The 18,490-nt window shown below is 41.8% G+C and overlaps 1 protein-coding gene across 1 annotated transcript in view; it reads right to left on the reverse strand.

Annotated features, from left to right (window-relative positions):
• Positions 1 to 13,226: 13,226 nt before the first annotated feature.
• The window catches only part of LOC147701932 (myosin-4-like), a 39,880-nt gene continuing 34,616 nt past the window's right edge, over positions 13,227 to 18,490 (reverse strand). Inside the window, exons 35-41 of the mRNA XM_086930558.1 lie at positions 18,197 to 18,400; positions 17,978 to 18,103; positions 16,220 to 16,390; positions 15,072 to 15,176; positions 14,873 to 14,968; positions 13,892 to 14,029; positions 13,227 to 13,363 (exon numbers count right to left, since the gene is read on the reverse strand). Coding sequence (XP_086786684.1) covers positions 13,352 to 13,363; positions 13,892 to 14,029; positions 14,873 to 14,968; positions 15,072 to 15,176; positions 16,220 to 16,390; positions 17,978 to 18,103; positions 18,197 to 18,400 — 852 coding nt within the window. The 3' untranslated portion in view covers positions 13,227 to 13,351. The remainder of the gene's footprint in view (positions 13,364 to 13,891; positions 14,030 to 14,872; positions 14,969 to 15,071; positions 15,177 to 16,219; positions 16,391 to 17,977; positions 18,104 to 18,196; positions 18,401 to 18,490) is intronic.

Raw genomic sequence — 18,490 nt, forward strand, 5'->3', positions numbered from 1 at the left:
CACATAGACACGTTCTCAAAACACTCCTGGGCCTGTGAACATTAGAAGGACTGCCCTGTTGTCTGATACCTAAAGAAAGAATGGGACTGCTTATGTTTAACCCAAGTCCCCAGATATGAATCCAAAGGTCAGTTGGCTTTCCTCCTGTTTGAGGTATAACGATACAACACACTTCCAGAGGCCATTTCCACACAACTTACCAGCTGGCCAATGCCAACTAGACCTACCTTGGACCCTGTTGCTGGCCTCCGTTGGAGTGAGTCCTAACGGCCAAGCGGAGCCTACTCCTGTCTTTGGCTGATGTTACAATGTACTTCTAGTTTCCCCCAATGGCAAAGTCTTAGACTTAAAAACTTGTTGCCAACTTTCTGCCAGTAGAACCAATTCAGAGTGTGGTCACAGTTGAAGCTGAAGCCATCGATGTTGAATCACCACTTGCACTCACCTTGCTTGTTTGCCATGCAGAAGGAGCTCTGACATAAATGTTTCCAAGTCTGAAGGTATTGGACATGTAGAGGCCTTTCGGGTACAGATTTCACCAACTCTGAGCTTTCCTTCCTTTTGTCAATGACCACACCGGGACCCCGCTCTTCAGAAACCCACTATCGTTAAGACCCAAGTCGGACCCAGCTTGGTTTTCGCTGCCAATGAATCATCGGCGACCACTTTTTCTCTATAAAACTTTCTAAGTCAGAAGATAAGGTTTCCACTGGGACCAACATAGCCCTGTCTCTGACCCAGACTGCATTGCGGTTGGTTTTAACTTTTGATTTTGACACGGGTTAGTGTGACCAGATAACTAAGGTTGGAAATGTGAGCTTTTTCGTGCTATTTTTAATTCAAACTTCAAAAATTCATATCTTTGGTTCTACTTATTGGATGTTTAGTTTTGGGTCTTTTTATTATTTTGAAATTCTCTATTTTGCTAAATCGGTTTGGGATTTTTCTTTAGGTTGGGTTTTCACTTAATTACTGTTTAAGTACTTAGTAAACAATTTAGACATTGCCTCTAAACTAAGCCTGACTTCTTTCTTCGAGGATACCAGAAGGTTAAGCGCCATTTTATTTAGTGATTTAAGTCATTCTCTCTGACGAGTATTGCGATTACAATTTGAGGTGGGTTCGCAACCCCCTCAACTAATACTTATACCTCTGGACTTGATAGTTGGGCTCTGTAGGTGGTTATCTGCCCTTTCTGACATGTGCAGTTCCTGTAGTCTAATTTATGAATTTGCAGGTTGCCTCCTGCCTACAGTAACTTTGTACGGTAAGCACTGGACTACTGATGGTCTGGTGCCATGTAATAAAAGGTGTTTGAAGGACAGGAGAAGGACTGTTGCATCATAGCTGTTCAATCAAAAAAGTTTATTGTCTGTATTTTTTTACACTCTCCAGCTCCTGGATCTCTTTTCTCTTCCAAATGACATATCTCCACTGCCTTTTCTGTCTACAAACCTGGCCACCCTTCATTTGCTCATCTCTCCATTGCCTGTGCATCTCTTCAGTGTTCTATCTCTCTGCATCATTTGCATCTCTTCACTGCCCTATTTCTGAACAAGTACTGCAGCACTTGACTGTCCAATCTCTTTACATTACCCACTTCTCTTCACTGCCGCATCACTTTACTGTCCCATCTCCCCAAAGCACCTGTTCATTTCTCTTCACTTTCACACTGTTCCACATCCCATGCATCACTTAAGTGTCTGCTTTCATCATAGCCCCAGCAGCTCTTCTCTGCCAAAGCTCTCTACAGCACCAGCAACTCTTCATTGCCTCCTCACCCCACATCACCTGAATCCCATCATTGTATCCTTTTGCCAGAACTTCAGAGTCTATTCAGTTTCACATATCATCTGTACAAATGCTGCAACTTTGTCCTGCCCCATCTGTCCACAACCTTATGCTTCTCTTATCTGCCCTATCTCTGCAAAGGTGTCTACATTATATCACTGACCTATCTTTCCATAGCCCCAGCATCTCTCTATACTCCCTATTCATTTTTGGACATCTCCTGTTATTGTCACATCTTCCATAGCCTTTGCATTTCTTAACTAATTCATCTCTCAACAGCATTCTTTGCATCTTTTCACTGCCCTTTATTTCAACAGCAGCCTGACATGTCTTCATTACTTGGTTTCTCCACCGAAATGCAGTTTACTGCCCCCCATTATTTACTCACAACCGCTTATCTCCCACTAATGTTTCCCAACCCCATTTTCTCTCCACTGCAGCCTCATCTCTCCAAAAAGCATCTGATCAATCGTTTTGTTTTCGCAAACCCCAGCTCTCAACAGAAGCATAGTAACTAATTACAGTTTCAGGATCTCCTCACAGCCTCAGCATATTTCCAGCACACCAGCATATCTTCACAGTACCATCTTCTCAACATAATCCTTAGTTTACAGGAGAACATGGCGGCTGCGCTGCAGGCAGAGCTCTAGAGCACCTGTGAGCATGCACAACATGGTGTAAATGAAGGCACCCGCCATATGCAGAATTAATGTGCCTCACCGTGTTGGCTTTGGTATCAGCGGAGGCAGCAGAGGGGCTGTTGAGCAGGGACAAGAACGTCAGAGGCTCGCACTGGTTCAGGGGCGCCCTGGAGCTCAGGAAGAGCCACAGGGCGGCAGCATGAGGTCTCCTCCTGGTCAGTGGGAGCAGTAGCAGCACATACGCTGCACCCGCAGATTCTGGAGTGCTGAAGGATTCTCTGGCTGCTGGGGAGAGTGCTGAATGCCACAAATAAGAGCTATTGGTTGGTGGAAGGAAGGAAGAAAGGCTAGAGAAACATACCAGGTACGGGAAAAGACAAAATGTTGGTAAGTTCAAAACTTTGCAAAAGGAGAAGGTTGCTAATATAACGGAGGGCGGTAAAAAACAACTCCCAGAGCAGATCTTAAATACTCCCCTAATTTGTTTGCCTTATGAGCACAGTGTGAAAGGAACTTACCCCCAAACCCAGGTGTATAGATACAAGAATTCTAGGAAGGATGCACAAAGGACAGGGAGAATGCAATGAAGGAATTACATTTAGAGCGTAAAGCAAAAAATTGCTCACTCGTTGAGGTCCTTTTTTAAGGTCTTACCCCCAGTGGTGACTCTCCGAGAGCAAGAAACAGATGCTTAGAGAGGGTGGGGACAAACTAGTTTTATCAATGATGGCAGCGGAGGGGAGTACATCTAGCCCAGAGTGGCCTAATCAAGAAACCGCCTTAAATGGCTCTAGTTTAGAAAACGCTGGGCCCCAAGTGGATGATCCTACACAAGATAAGGGTAAGCAGAAATGTCCACCAGACATGGCCTTAAAAATACTAGGGAAAGAAAAAACAAATGTAGAGGCTCCAGTTGGCTCCTTAGAGACTATGTTTTCTTTGCTCACTGTTGATATTAGAAAGGGTTGCGCTGTGTCTGATGTAAGCATGGGCTAATTTTGCAAATCTGGCGTTCGCGAATTTTGCGAATTTGCGAACTCGCAATCCGCAAAATCCGCGAATTCTCGCGAATTTGCGGATTTTTTTTTGTGTTCGCAAGGATTTCTGCCAGTTTGCAAGGATTTCTGTCAGTTCGCGAGGGTTTTGTACCAGTTTGCAATTGCGAACTTACATGTCGGCTCGCAACGGTCACGATTATGTTGTTTCTACGTCTGGTTCATCATCACAGGTTCCCAGCACCCTCTTTCATCCCTGCCACCCTCTGTTTCACCCATGCCACCCTCTGGTACATCAATGCCACCCTCTGGTTCATCATCACTGTAGATTATGGGGGGAAAAAGCAAGCACACCTGCCTGCTTCAACTGACATGAATTAATTTGGGGTTGATTTATTAATGTGTCACTGTTTTAAAATTCCAGTTCGGAACCTGCTTCCTTATCTGTAATTTGCTTTCTGTTGCAGTGCAATTTTTTTTCCAGGACCTTTGTGGCCTACTTGTAGCTATTCTATGAGCCTGCTGTGAGGGTCAGAGCAGGGTCATACAATTGTTGCAACTAGCAACTGAACTCTGGAGGGGCCCTTGTCAGGAAGCACTACAGGGAATGGTTACTAATGATGAGTTTGAACTTTTGAACCTGCTGAATGCTTTCACTATTGCAAAACTCGTTTTTCTGCAGAACAGCATTACAGCAACTGTAATGTCCCAAACAAGCTTATATGAGAAAGTTGATTTCTAATCCAAAAGTTATCCAAAGAAAATCAAAAGGCCTCAAATCCAAAAAAGTGCAGGCAAATGTCAACCTGAGGAGTTATTCTGATAAAAATCATCATTTTCAGAAGGTCTATGCTGCTTGCTAGTAGATTTCTTGTGCAGAATTGCAATTTTTGTAATTTCGCGAGTGCAAGATTGTTGCTGCCCGCCGCACCTACATGTTCGCAATTGCGAACTTACACCGCACGCCACAAAATTGTATCACCAAGAAAAAAAAATCCGCTGCGTGCGAATTTGCGGATTTTCGGTAAATTCGCGAGCGTTCGCGGATTGCGAATTTACTGAAAATCCGCAAAATCCGCGAGCGGAACGGATTTTCCGCCCATGCTTAGTCTGATGCAAATCAGGATGAAATACACCGTTTCGGTGAGGCCCTTGAGAAAAAGATTGATATTCTGTTTGTAAGGACGCGAAAGCTTGAGACCACGGTGGTGGAGTAAGAGAAGATCTAAGCAATAGTAAAATGGAACTACAGGTGCTATGGTGGGATGAGCAACAATTGCAGGAGAAACTGGAGCAGCTGGAGAATAACTCAAGAAAAAATAACTAGAGGATATTTAATGCCCCTGAGGGGATAGAAGGAGACAAACTAAAAGCTTTTGTAGTCTCCCTTATAAAGGCAACGGTTCAGATTGATGAGAGTGAGGTGGATGTTGCAAAATATATTCAACGATTACATAGAGATCCCTTCAGAAAAAATCCAAAAAGGGTTAAGCCACAGAAGATTCTCCTTAAATTTAAGACATACGCTCTAAAGGGAAAACTATTTCATGTGCATTAAAATTGAAGACATTAAGGGGGAAAGACTTCTCATTTGAGATTAGAACTGATCTATCATGGGTCACCTTACATAGACAATTGGAATTGGGAAAGAAGTAAGACACATTTAAAAAAGTAGAAGCGACAGCACAGCTTAAATTTCCTGCAACCTTTAGAGTTATGCACAATAATACAATGCATAAGTTAAAAAGTCAAAAAGCAGCAGATGACCTATTAGAGGCCACCAAGAAAGGAGGAGCTGGAAACTAGCTGATGATCTGTGTACAAGTGGAGCTGTAGGACAGGGTGTGCCCTGTTTTTTCTTAAGAATATAAAGGGGGTAAAGGTGGCCATATGAAAATGTTTATGTTCTGGTGGTGGATGCCTGTGGTGCTGGGAAAGAAAACTGGCCTATCATCATGTCCAGAAGGAAGTATGGGTGGGATCTCCAAGGGAGGGTGAGGGTATAAGGGAGGGGTACACTCGATGGGGGGCAGGTGGGAAAAAACTATACAAATGTCCTCAAAAACCTCCACGAGATATAAGGCATTCAGGAGAGATATATGTGCTCAAAAGGAGGGTAGGGAGAAAAAACCAGGGTCGTGTTGATTGAGGTACTAACATGGAATATCAATATAGGGAGGAGGGACAAGATACTACAACATCTTAGAGATTCTCCTGCCCATATTTCTATCCTGCAAGAGTCCCATTGGGTGAAAAAGGAATAAGTTGAGCTATTTCAAAAACAAAGATGGATACAACAGATGGTATATACGGATTAGATTGTGACTATAAGAGGGGTAGCAGTAGTGGTGAAAAAACAGGCAAAAATATGGGTAATGGATACAAGGGTGGATAAGGGTGGCAGGTGGATCATAGCAAAAATACAAATAGATGATAGATTACTAACATTAGCAGGATATTATAGTCCAAACTTGGATGACTGTGAGCCACTAAAAACTGTGTTCACCAGTCTGTTAGATTTTCAAGGTCCCGTAATTGTGGCTGGAGACTTTAACGTGATAATGAATCAAGAATTTAGATAAATCAAATAAAAGCAAAGCGATACCTACTCCCAAATCACATGCATTTTTTAAATGGATGATGAAACATGCTCTTTGCGACTTGTGGAGAGAGAGGGTCGGCTGCTTGCAGGGTGCCTCATTTCATAATAAGAAATATGGACATAGATCGAGGATAGCCTACTTTTTAGTAGATTGGAGACTTAGAAAGGATAACCTAGACATTAGGATTAAAACGGCCCATCTATCAGACCATTCGGCAGTAGCATTAACAATCAGGGATACTAGAAGGTTTTCAGAAAGGAAGTGGACACTAGGACGTACCAGACTAGTAAATACAAAAGTAACTGAAGCTCTGAAAATAGAAGTAGGAGAATTCCTTAAGATCAATAGTAGCTCGGCTCCCATTGGGATAATATGGGACACACTGAAAGTCTTTATTAGAGGTAAGATTACAAGTGCAGTTTGCTACAAAATTAAACAACTCAGGACTGAGGTGTCTCGTTAGAGGATGAAATGGAAAAGTTAGAGACTGCAATAAAAATAGATCTAGCAGGTGATAGTAGGATTTTGGCAGAGAAAAAACTGCATTAACTAAAAAACCAAATGAAAGAAATCCTCCAAACTCAGATTAAAAAAAGAACGGATGCTAGTAAGTTAGCCCATTTTGAGTATGAGAAGGGAGCAGGGAAGCTATTAGCTTAGAAGATTAAGGTAGGCCAAAATAGAAATTGGATTAAGGAAATCAAGAATGGGCAATCAGGTTCCGTGGAGAAGTGTGGCTAAATGATAAGAGCGGCAGACCCTGATGCAGAGGTCTAGCCCGGGACCAGGGTTCAATTCCCCACCTCAGCGGGTCTTGGGCTCAAAATTCCACGGACCTGACAATTCTCGCCTCGGTGCCTATTCCAATCATGGAGTCCCACTCTGCAACTCTGGGCAGTAGCTTGCTTAATCTCAACAACGGCCCCCACAACGCTAAGGATGCCTGGCCTCCACCTTGGGGGTGCCCAGGAGTGAACGCCTCACAGGGAAAGCCAGGATGGGTTCCACAGCGGTATTCGTACAAGCGCCTTGAGACCCTTGCGGGTGAGTAGTGCGCTATACAAGTATCAATTTACATTTACAATTTTACATTTACATGCTGACCTGTGAGATTGAGATAGAAGAGGCATTTAAGGACTACTTCCGGGATCTATATTCGAAAGAGGGAACAGTACTAGAAGAGGAGGTTAATGGTTGGTTAGCAGACTCTATTAAACCCTTGGACTCACCTCAGAAAAAGTTTCTAAACAAGGACATCACAGAGGAGGAGGTCAGAATGGCTGTACAGTCAAGTAAGGGTGGCAAAGCCGCAGGACCCGATGGCATACCAGCAAAGCTATATAAAATGGCAGGGGAGGTGTTAAACTCATATATGACAATAATGATCAGGGAGATTTAGCTCTTTTCTGTCCAATAGTAGTTTATGACTTGAGCATCCCTCCACAGTTGTATTTATCAACAGCCCCAGTGTCAGTTTACAATCACACTACAGAAGGAGCGACCTCCTGTTCTGGTTTTCTTGATGTGTGGTACTGTAGCGAGGGAAAGCTGGGCTGAGCGGATGGATCTTTGGGGTGCATGGAAAGAGAGGCAGTGGTTCATCTAGACGGGGCCGGTGTTATGGAGGGCTTTGTAGGCGTGGATGAGAAGCTTTAATCTGATTCTCTTTTCTACAGGGAGCCAGTGTAGTGTCGGCAGGTGTCGGTGGCACAGTAGTTTGAGGACTAGTCTGAGGGTGGTGTTTTGGGGTGAGTTTCTTGTTGATCCCGGCGTAGAGTGCATTGCCATAGTCCAGTCTGCTGCTGATGAGGGCGTGGGTGATGGTTTTCTTGTGTTCGAGGGGGATCCAGTCGAGAGTTTTACGTAGGAGACTGAGGGTGTATAAACAGGAAGAGGTGACAGCATTGATCTGGCGGTCCATTTTGAGTTCTGAGTCCAGGATAATTCCAAGGTTGCGTGCATAGTCCATGGGTGGGGGTGGGTTCACGAGGGCAGGGGGCCACCAGGTATCGTTACAGGCATCACAATCTGGGCCTAAGGTGAGTGCTTCGGTTTTGTCTGTGTTCATTTGTAGGTAGCTGTTCTTCATCCACCTGGCGACAGCTTCCATTCCTTCTTGAAAGTTGAGTTTCAAGATGTGGGGTTCATTGGATAGGAAGAGGATGAGTTGTTCGTCTTCTGCGTACGATACGATGTTGAGTCCCTTTGCTTTGACGATGGAAGCGAAGAGGGGCCATGTAGTTGTTGAACTGGGTGGTGCTGATGTAGGATACTTGGGGACTGCATAGGTTGTTGGCGTGGGCTTCGCAATGAAGGAAAGTCTGATCCACTAAACTTGTAGCCAGGCCCATGCTGGCACTCTAAAAAATATTAGGACAGCTGCAAGTGGGAGTCGAGCAGATATAGCAAGTGGGCCATCCTAGTCACAATTTGTACTTTCTGAAACAGAATAATTTTTGGAAGTTCAAATTTTCCATGGGAGTATGGTCCAAAGCTGATGCAGGTGAGGGTCCATCGCAGCCAGATATGTCATGGCATACTCTTGTTGAACTCATTGGTTTTGACAGCGCAATGCTCAATTTCATAGATGCTAGTATCATTTTACTGCTTTTGTAGATTTGACACCTCATTCCAAGTTTCAAGGTTGAATAAATTATTAAATGTCACTCCTGAAATGTTTTTCAGGTCCTCAGGCTGGCTTCTAGGTACCAGATCTCTCTGCAGTCGAGGATATTGCAGGGTCAAGTCCTCTGTGGTGAAGTGTGCCCTTTTGAATTCCAGAACACTTCTGCTTATTCTGTCTATGGAGCAGGTAATCAAGAGATCAGCCACCTGAACCTTGGAGAGAAGTTCAAGTCCCTGGGTGCAAGTAGGAGGCAGGGGATTTTAATTTCTTTTCTTCCAGCAAGGTCTTTTTTCTTCAGATGTTGCCTATCTAGAGCATCCAGAGCACTATCCAGTGATTGGAATATTTTCCTGCTTATTCCTGTCTACGTCTTTCTTTGTACCTACCTCCTATTGCAGCACCTCCACTTTGCTTTACTGTACACATTCTTTTAAACCATATATCTATAATGACTAATCCCTTCCACCATCAGAAGAGGTTCTGGCTCTCCATAAACCACTCTCCTTTTAAGAGTAGGTATCTTCCCTTTGTAAGGGTCAAAAACGGTTTTCCTCTTGCTGGGAATGGAGCTAGCCTAAGAGTTTAGGAGGACACAGGGAATGATTGGGAGCAGATCCTAGTATCCCAATTTGGCACCTGCAAGTGAAAAGAGGCAGTGTGAAGGCTATCCCTTCTCCATACTATTCCTGTCTCATTTGATAGTGGTTAATTTCTGTGAAGTGGGCAGTTTTAGACAACACCCAGGCATTTCTGAACCCAAAGCAAAGGTTATTTTCCTCTAACGAATGAGGTAACTCCAGCTAGCTGAGATAAGTAAAAAACGTATTATAAGCCAGTTTTGGATAGGCACCACAAAGTACATTCATGTAAAGTTACTTCTACACTAAACATAGAAAAACACTACTTTCCTCAGGAAATCTATGTTTACCATTTCAGAATTAGTGGAGCATCACTTTGAATATTTTTTCTAGAACTTTCCCAGGTGGAAAACGAGTTTTATTTATACCAAGGCCACTTCATGGAGAATGTAGCTTGACCTACAGAGTGAAAACAGCATTTGACTATTTACTCACTGGAAAGGCACATGTCACATTTTTATACATTAAGCACCTAGCCCTCTGGGTTTCAAGCCATGCTTTAGGGGTAAATTACCATTATATTAAAATATTGTTTTTCTACATGACCACACATGACAAGACATTTTCTTGTCTTTTTGTAGCTGTAGGGCAGCCTAGCCAGAGCACAATGGTGCTTTCTGGAGTCATATATATAAATAAATGTTTGTGACATATGTTGGTGGCGTATAAATGCAATGCAGTGCATTTATTACATGTAGGTTCCAGGCTCTTGGTGCAATTTCTGTGGCAACTAACAATGGACAAAACTGAAAGTCAAATAAGAGCGGGCGACCCATGTAACAAGCTTGTTTTTGCTTTAGATTCAGGTTATGCTAATGGGTGGTTGGCTATCCCTGTTCCCATGTCACATACTTTCAACGGGAGAGGGTTAGCAACTACCAAAGACTTTATTTTGGCCTCACGTTCGCACGCGCGTATGCCCCTCTCTTTTACCGTGGGGGAAAATGCCCTGAGCGACCACTTCCCCCTTTCCTTATTGGTTAAGTTACCCATCTTGAGACCTCAAATTTCTAACAAGACTACAAAAGCATTAGAAAATATCAAACTGGACAAAACAAATGGATACACCTTAAGGTGGGTGAAAGTAGATCCTGACACCCTGGCTAAAAATGTGAATACGAATTATAAGTCCTCAATCGACACCTGCATAAATGTTTTAGCGCCTGATGCTAAGATTGTGCCCTCCTTTTATGAAATTTCCAAGGAGGTTAGGAATCTGTTAACGATTCAGTATCGTAAGATTAAGAAAAAGCATGGGTGGTTTGAAAGGAAATGCACCAAAGCTTATTCTAAGATGAAAAAGGAACTGCATAAGCAGCCCAGATCATTACTCAGAGTCAGACAGGCTATATCAGAAAATAGAGGGGAGGTCTTAGAGAGGAAGCGTACTTTACGTAATGAAGCATGGGACTCCCTTCATAGTGCGGCGTAATTGAAGGATAGTGCTGCCTTTTGGAAAGTTCTGAGGGCCCCTTTTCTGTCTTCTAATGATGGCCCATCTGTAGAGATAGCCATTTCTGAAGAAACTTGGATTACCCACTTTTCCGGGTTGTATAGTGACGAAGGAAACCAGGGGTCGACATTGACACTACTAGTGACAATTACGACCGGGTCGATCTTAAAATGACCCTGGAAGAAGTGAACAGGGCCCTGGCCCTTAGTCTGAGAGGCAAGGCACACGGTCCAGATGGGGTACTAGTTGATCTGTTTAAATGTAACATGCCTTTTTGGGGGCCCCTATTGACCCAAGTCATTAACGCCAGCATTAAATCAAGTTTCCCCAAGACCTGGTTGGAATCCACCATTATTCCTATTTTTAAAAAGGGGGACCGCCATGACCCGGGGTGCTACAGACCTATCTCCCTGTTGGATTCTATGGTGAAAGTGGCCGGGCGGGTTATATTAGATCACCTGCAAAATTGGGCAGAGGACACCCAGATTTTATCTGACCTACAGTATGGTATTTGCGCCGTGCTTGGCACAGTAGAACAGAGTCTGAACTTAGTCATCCTGGTGGGCAAATATACTAGAGCCAAACAGGGTAGCCTGTTTTGGGCTTTTGTGGACTTCACCGCAGCCTTTGGCTCTGTTAGACATGAAAGGCTGTGGGAGGTCCTTGAGGCAGCAGGGGTGGATCCCCATATTATTGTTTTTTTAAGACGCTTATATAGTGGAGCTGATGCAAGTGTGCGGTACGGTCTGGGTGGGGAGTGCTCTAAGAGTTTTCCTATTAGGAGAGATGGCAGAAAAAGCTGTGTTCTGGTCCCCTTCCTTTTTAACCTTCACATTAATGGACTAAGTGAAGTACTAGTATCGAAGAGTAAAGATTTTCCCCAAGCCGGAGGCCGTCCCATACCAGCACTCCTTTATGCGGATGATGCCGTGTTAATGGCTAGCACCCAAAATGGCCTCCAGAAGGTCTTGAATAGTTTTAGTGAGTTTATGACGGACGATGGTCCTATTATAAACATCTCAAAGACCTTTGAGCTGGGTCTCCCTTACATCGCTGATCTTATAAAACTAGAGCCAATACTTCTGTGGCGCAGAGTTTGGTGTAAAGATCAGACAAAGCTAAATAGGGAGATCCTGCAAGATAGCTTGAGGCTGGAAGGGGCATAACGATTCCCTGGATCAAGTTTGTACATGATTTCATGAACGATTTGGGACATCCAGAGTTTTTCTCTGATCCAACCACTTTGCTGCAATTCCAATTAAGACTTTAAGAAAAGAGGGTCTCCATTTATTGGAATCCAGCAAAATGGCAGGGGAAGTTTCCAAAATTAGTGTAAGGCAACATCAGTTGCTAATCACAACCTCGGGATTGGACCATACCTAATTTTTGTACCCGAGACATTTGATAGATTTCTTCTAACAAGATTTAGACTGGGTAATGTCCACAGATTAATGTCTTGGTTGAAAATTAACAATTGGTCCCATGTACTGCCTCTATGTCCATGTGATAACACCTGTGAACAATCTACGATTCACCTAGTCCTGTTTTACACATTTTATATCGACCCAAGGAAAATTTGGATAATTCCATTCTTAAGAAATTCAGGTTTACGGCAGTGTTGCCCAGCGCTGATTTTACTCCAGCTATTGGAAAATGAGCACATAGCATGGAGAGTAGCTATGTTTTTAAAGAAGGCGTTTTATCTTAGTAAACTTATTACAATCATTGAGCCGTAAAATGCATATGTTCCGCCGTGGGTACGTGATTTTATTGCAGGAAATTATTTGGAATTATTGAAATCTTGTATTCTAGTACTCAAGTAGAATTTTAACTTCGTTAGTTATTTTTGCAAAATTAACATGGAATGTAATCGATTTTATGTGCTTTCATGACTGCTTAAAAAATAGCTGAAAATGATGTCCTGCTGAAACGTCTAGGGTGGCAGCGAGGAAAGGTAACATTGATACACTATATATTTATCTGTGTTTTAAGTGCTCTGTAGCAAAATAGCAAATCTTCAGCACGTTCTGAAACTACAGAATTGTCATGTAGCATCTTAAATAGAAAACCTTAATACAAAACACGAAGGAATGTGATAGCATTCATCTTTTAAATAAAAAATATGCTAAACATTAAGAACAGTGTTCTTAAAATCGATTTTTTTGCAGTACTGTGACAATAGCGCAAATATACAAGTAAGTGAGTGGTTTTGCCATTGGTATTCGTTATTATGTATTCTGGGTCCTTATTTCGAACCTTCTTGGCTTAATGACTTTACAATCGTGTTTCATGTTTAGCTGATAATACCATAGATGCAGTGGGCTATGCACAACTTAAACTGCAAGGAGATTTACTCAAATGTCAATGTACAATTCCCTTTACCACCCACTGTAAAACCTGCCAATTTTTCGTAAACAAATTATCTGAGCATTTGGTTATCTCCAGCCACATCCCAAAAATAACAGCCAAAAACAATGAATTATAAAGTTTGCTTCACATTTATTACCCTTTACACTTGTGTGTACATGAAAAGATTTACAGTATAAACACAAAGAAGTTCATATTCTATGCACTTCTTCTGCTTCTAACGGTCAGGCGTTCTCATTATTCAGCTTTCTGGAATGCAAATAACAATACAATAATTAAGGATAGTAAACATCCATTTCAACAAAGAATAATAATGCTAAGTGATAAATAATTCAATTAATGTGCAAGAACCCTTTCGAGATAGCACTTCTTCAGTTTTGTAATCAGAGGGTAGTGAAGGATGTGCAAAATGATAACTCAGTCATCAGTGATAATCTGTCATTCTGCCCCCTTACAACCCAAACTCTGTGACATGTGGAATGGCTGATATCTATTTATTATGGCAGCAGCATATGCAGATATGGAATCAAATACTAGTTTATACAAAGATTAGACTTATAAAGCGTGATATTCTGGATTCCATGCTCCATGTGAAACAACCCTTGTGGGCCTTGGTGCTGGCATTGCCAGTGTAGGCATGCTTCCAAAAGCATTGTCTATGGATTTATTGGTGCATGCAACCCAGTTGAAAGGCAAAGCCGCTGTTCATGTGCAAGTCTTCCAGGCCATACGTACTTTTTCTCTAATTCAACAGAATACCCAAAGCCCAGCTCTTACCTTGCCCATGCCAATGTCACGGCTCTTCACTCTCATCTTGTTGACCTGAGACTCTGCAATGTCTGCGCGCTCTGAAGCCTCTTCCAGCTCATGCTGAGTCTTTCTGAATCTAGACAGGTGGGTGTTCGCCTGTTCCTCCTGAAACCGGTATAACATAGTGTTATGTTAATGCAGTCTGAGTAAGTGTAACTCATCAGCTTAGAATTTTTCAGTGTATGACTTCCAGTTTACTCACTTGTTCCATTATTCACATCTAAACAATACTGTGTGTAACAAAGAAGATGCCTGAGCACCTCAGAAGGTGTGAATGCAGCTACATAACTGATCTTAGATTAACATATTTAATAACACATCAACCCATATAGGAGTACATACACTTACATTGGTTTCCTACATCGTAGCTGATCAGACCCCACACACTTACTAGGGCAAAAACGTTTGCCCTGAAACTGGTCCTTTGTACATCTTCATAAAATGGTACATTTGATAGTTTCAATTCTACTGTATGCCTCAAAATCACATTTACCATCAATTTTATATATGACTATGGACAAACTGAAAGGACGTATGTTCTCCTCTAAGAAAGGTAATTCCTTAGAATGTTCCAGACTCTGATATTTTCCTTCCTCTCTTAGTCTTGATCCAGAATGGAAACACCAGTGTGTTGGGCGTATGTTCATAAGCTTAATTGCGGTTCACTATTATGTATTCCTACAACGATCTAAGATAGCTTTTTCTACCATAGTGCTCTAGAAAAGGCTTGCCAGTGCATTATCACATGACTCCTCTTACTACTAACACTGTTAGTATTACATATTTGTCCATGGCTCATTTTGAAAAAAAATATTTTCTAAATATTCGACTGAAATGATTGCAATAAGCTCTCAGCTAAAAAGTGGAATTGTGGTCTTACAAAGAGCTTGTCAAGGATGATACAATCCTACGGTATATAGTGAGTTGTAATTCGTATCAAATACTTACAGCATCCTCTGCTTGTCTCTTGTATGCTTTCACCTTCAACTGCAACTTGTCCACCAAGTCCTGGAGCCTAAGGACATTCTTTTTATCCTCTTCAGACTGTAAGTAAAAGCACAGTTCGTCATTCCATGTGAGAAAAAGACAACATTTTGTTGTTATTATTGCCCAACAAAGCTCCCAAAACCCAGTCTACCGTAGTTACCTGGTAGGTGACCTCCTTGAGGCGCCTCTCATACTTGCGCATTCCCTTAATGGCTTCTACTCCACGCTTCTGTTCTGCCTCAAGTTCATTCTCCAGTTCATGCACCTGCAGGATTACATTTTTTGTGAAATTACTATTTTATTTAGTTCTCTTGAACAGTTCTTTTGCTTTGACAAATTTTCAAAATGTTATTCTAGTCTTCATTCTCGTTAACATCTGGCCAACTTGTCAGGACTGGTTGTATGTTTAGGGACATCTTTGACAGGTTTACATGACCAGACATATCCTCTTGAGCTGTATGGCAATGTCTATGCATGGCACTTTCATTCACTAGCTAGAGACCATATGAGAACAATTAATTAAAACGTTTGTCTATATTTGTGAGTTTACTCCATTATTTGGAGCTAATTTCTAAATATTTTGAAATGTATAAAAAAACTTGAGAAGATGTGATAGGTACAGCTACTGAGAATTACTTATATGCATCAGAATGAGTAAATGTAGCAGATGTATATTTACACAAATATTTAGGTACCTGCTATTTATGGCTCACATATTCCTTATTACCCACTCACCCTGAGAAGAAACTACTTTTTATCCAGGGAGAAACCCATTTCTTGCCAACCCAGGGTGTACATCTCATCAATTGGCACAAAGATTGCAGATTTACCCCTGTCCTTGACAAGAATAATAGTAAGTCGTATTTAGACAGGCAATGTACCAAATGCCTGTGAAGTTTTCCCTAATTTTGAATCCATCAACACCCACTCTCTGCTCCTGTGAGGACATTTACTCATGCCATTTAATATGCGTGTGTAATTTCATTTGTGAGTGCAAATGCAGGTTCTGTAAAAAACAGCTATGAATTTACAGTCAAACCCCTCAAAGTATTATAGGAAAAACTTTCCCTCTGCCTTGGTTATATTTCGATTTAGCCAGCATTTCTACTTATATTGATAGTTTAAATATGTTTGTGATAATGTCGTACAGATATTGATAATGTTGTAAAGAGATTGTGTAAGTTTTAATCATATGTGTATAGAATAAATAATTTGATGAGGAGACATTTAAAAGAATGAAGGATCGAGTGGTGCCCCAAACTGAGTATGTATTGTGCTATTAATGGCATAGGCATCAGAGGTCCATACCCTGGCTTCCAGTTTCTGAAGCTGCTTCTTGCCACCCTTCAATGCCAGCTGCTCAGCCTCATCCAGGCGGTGCTGCAGGTCCTTCACTGTCTGATCCAAGTTCTTCTTCATCCTCTCGAGGTGGGCACTTGTGTCCTGTTCCTTCTTCAGCTCCTCAGCCATCATGGCTGCCTGTGTATGGAAAGCAAAAGCCATAATAAACAAGTACCACATCTTTCCTGATACATGTTTCACTGAAAAATGAAGTGTGTTGAACACAATTTCATAATGCATATATAATGTTAAGCTACTTGCTTCAACTCTTAAGTACTGAGAAGTAGATGGAAGTGAAAGAGGGAACAGTTTAGCCAACTGTCAACTGGTGTTCGTGATAGTATCTTAATTGAAATGATTTAGACTATCATAAGCAAAAATATTGTCTGATAGGAATATCATCTACAGAAATGTCAACCCATTGTCTGTGGATTTTCCATTATTTATTACAATTGGCTAATATTTTTATAACAATGTATAGGAAACAATGTTTATGTCAAATGGTACTTTAGTTGAGATATTCTGGTACCTTAAGAATATTTTAGATGTAAACATCTTAGCAAAACCTGCTGGGATATCATCAGTGACCATGAGTACATTCACTGCACTAGCTCTGAGACAGTGAAGCTGAAAATGTGTTTTGGCTGCATTAAAACTCTTCTTATGCCTGAGGGGGGACAATATTTAACACACCTTATGCACAGCAATGAAATTACAACTATCTTTCAATAGCCTTTTTCGAAAAACTGTGATGTCACCGCGGAACCCTGGCAAGGGTTGACTAAAGCACAACGCTGTGGCCAAGAGTCATCATCCATTGGTCAGAGGAAAGAGGAGTAGGCTATACTCCTCAGTCCTTCCAGCAGGAATGCTCTCTTTACTGAGGGTTTTCCTGAAAGCCAGATGCAACTGACAAAAGAGGAGCTCAGAGAAATAGCGGCTGTCTTCTTTTGCTACCTCATCTGGTCATCTTTATAATTCTGCCTACACTTTGGGATTTTTCAAGCTTTTACACTTAAAACGCACCTTAGGGAACAACTTTAATCAATAAAGTGAAGATGAATCAGTGTAAGTACAATGCCATGATATTGCAATGGAGACTAGGAATTCACTGGTAAAAAAAAGTCTGGTGTGGCCCTTAATGCTGCTAAAGTACTGTCACTGAAAGACATCATGTTTTTCCAAACTGTACATTGGGTATGTACTGGGATTATTTCCCGAGAAGCCACTTTCAGTATAATGCTTACCTCTGGATGCTCTGCTACAGTGCCTAATTTGTTAAAGAATAGGGGCCGTGCTAAATGTTTTCTTCAGAAGTAGGCACCCAGCTTTATCAAATGTCAAAGATGCCACACGCCAAGGCTGCCTAATCCGGATCCACCTCATGTTTCCTTCATCCACCACAGACATTCTCTGCCCATATATGTAGCACTTTGTGGCTCTTTTCTCATCCTTGCTTTCTTTGTCCATGATTTCCACCTTTTTGTTCCTTTCCGCCTGTAACCCGAGGCTAAATTAAGCACTGCTCTGCTGAAAATAAACTCCTTTGCAAATTTAAAGTTAATAACTTGGTAGAGGCAGTTGCCCTACTTGAATTAAGTTTACTTTAGGAGCCACCCCGGTGATGCATTTCCATTCATGCCCTTCACCGACCTTAAACAAGTTTAAAAACAAATCCTGATTCCCAATTGAATTACAATATTACTAAAGACAACAAGTACTTACATCTGTGATTGCCTTTTTTGCCTTTTCTTCTGCATTTCTTGCCTCCTGGATGCTTTCTTCTACTTCACTCTGTAGCTGAGAAATATCTGTCTCCATCTTCTTCTTCGTATTGATGAGACTAGTATTCTGGGAAGTAAAGGGGTCATTGTCAATTGAAGCATTAATATTAAAGCAAAGCGCATGAGCAAACATGTCAGCACCAAGAAAATTTCAGTATACCTGAGTGTGTAGCAGCTGCACCCGCTCAGTGACATCGAGAAGTTCCTGCTCAGCTACTTTGCGGCCACGCTCAGTTTGTTCCAGAGCAGCTCTCATCTCCTCAATTTCTGCAGCCATCAGGTTGCTTCTTCGCTCAACCATGGCCACCTGTTCTTTCAAATCTTCATTGCTTCGAAGCGCATCATCCAGGTGAATTTGGGCATCCTTTGTGGAATGGAATAAACAGAGTGTGATTTGCCATCTATTGACAGTTTGTAGTACAGCTCAGAAAACGCAAAAACAGTCAATTGGATC

Source organism: Lissotriton vulgaris, chromosome 7, assembly GCF_964263255.1.
Source record: "Lissotriton vulgaris chromosome 7, aLisVul1.2, whole genome shotgun sequence".
NCBI lineage: Eukaryota > Metazoa > Chordata > Amphibia > Caudata > Salamandridae > Lissotriton > Lissotriton vulgaris.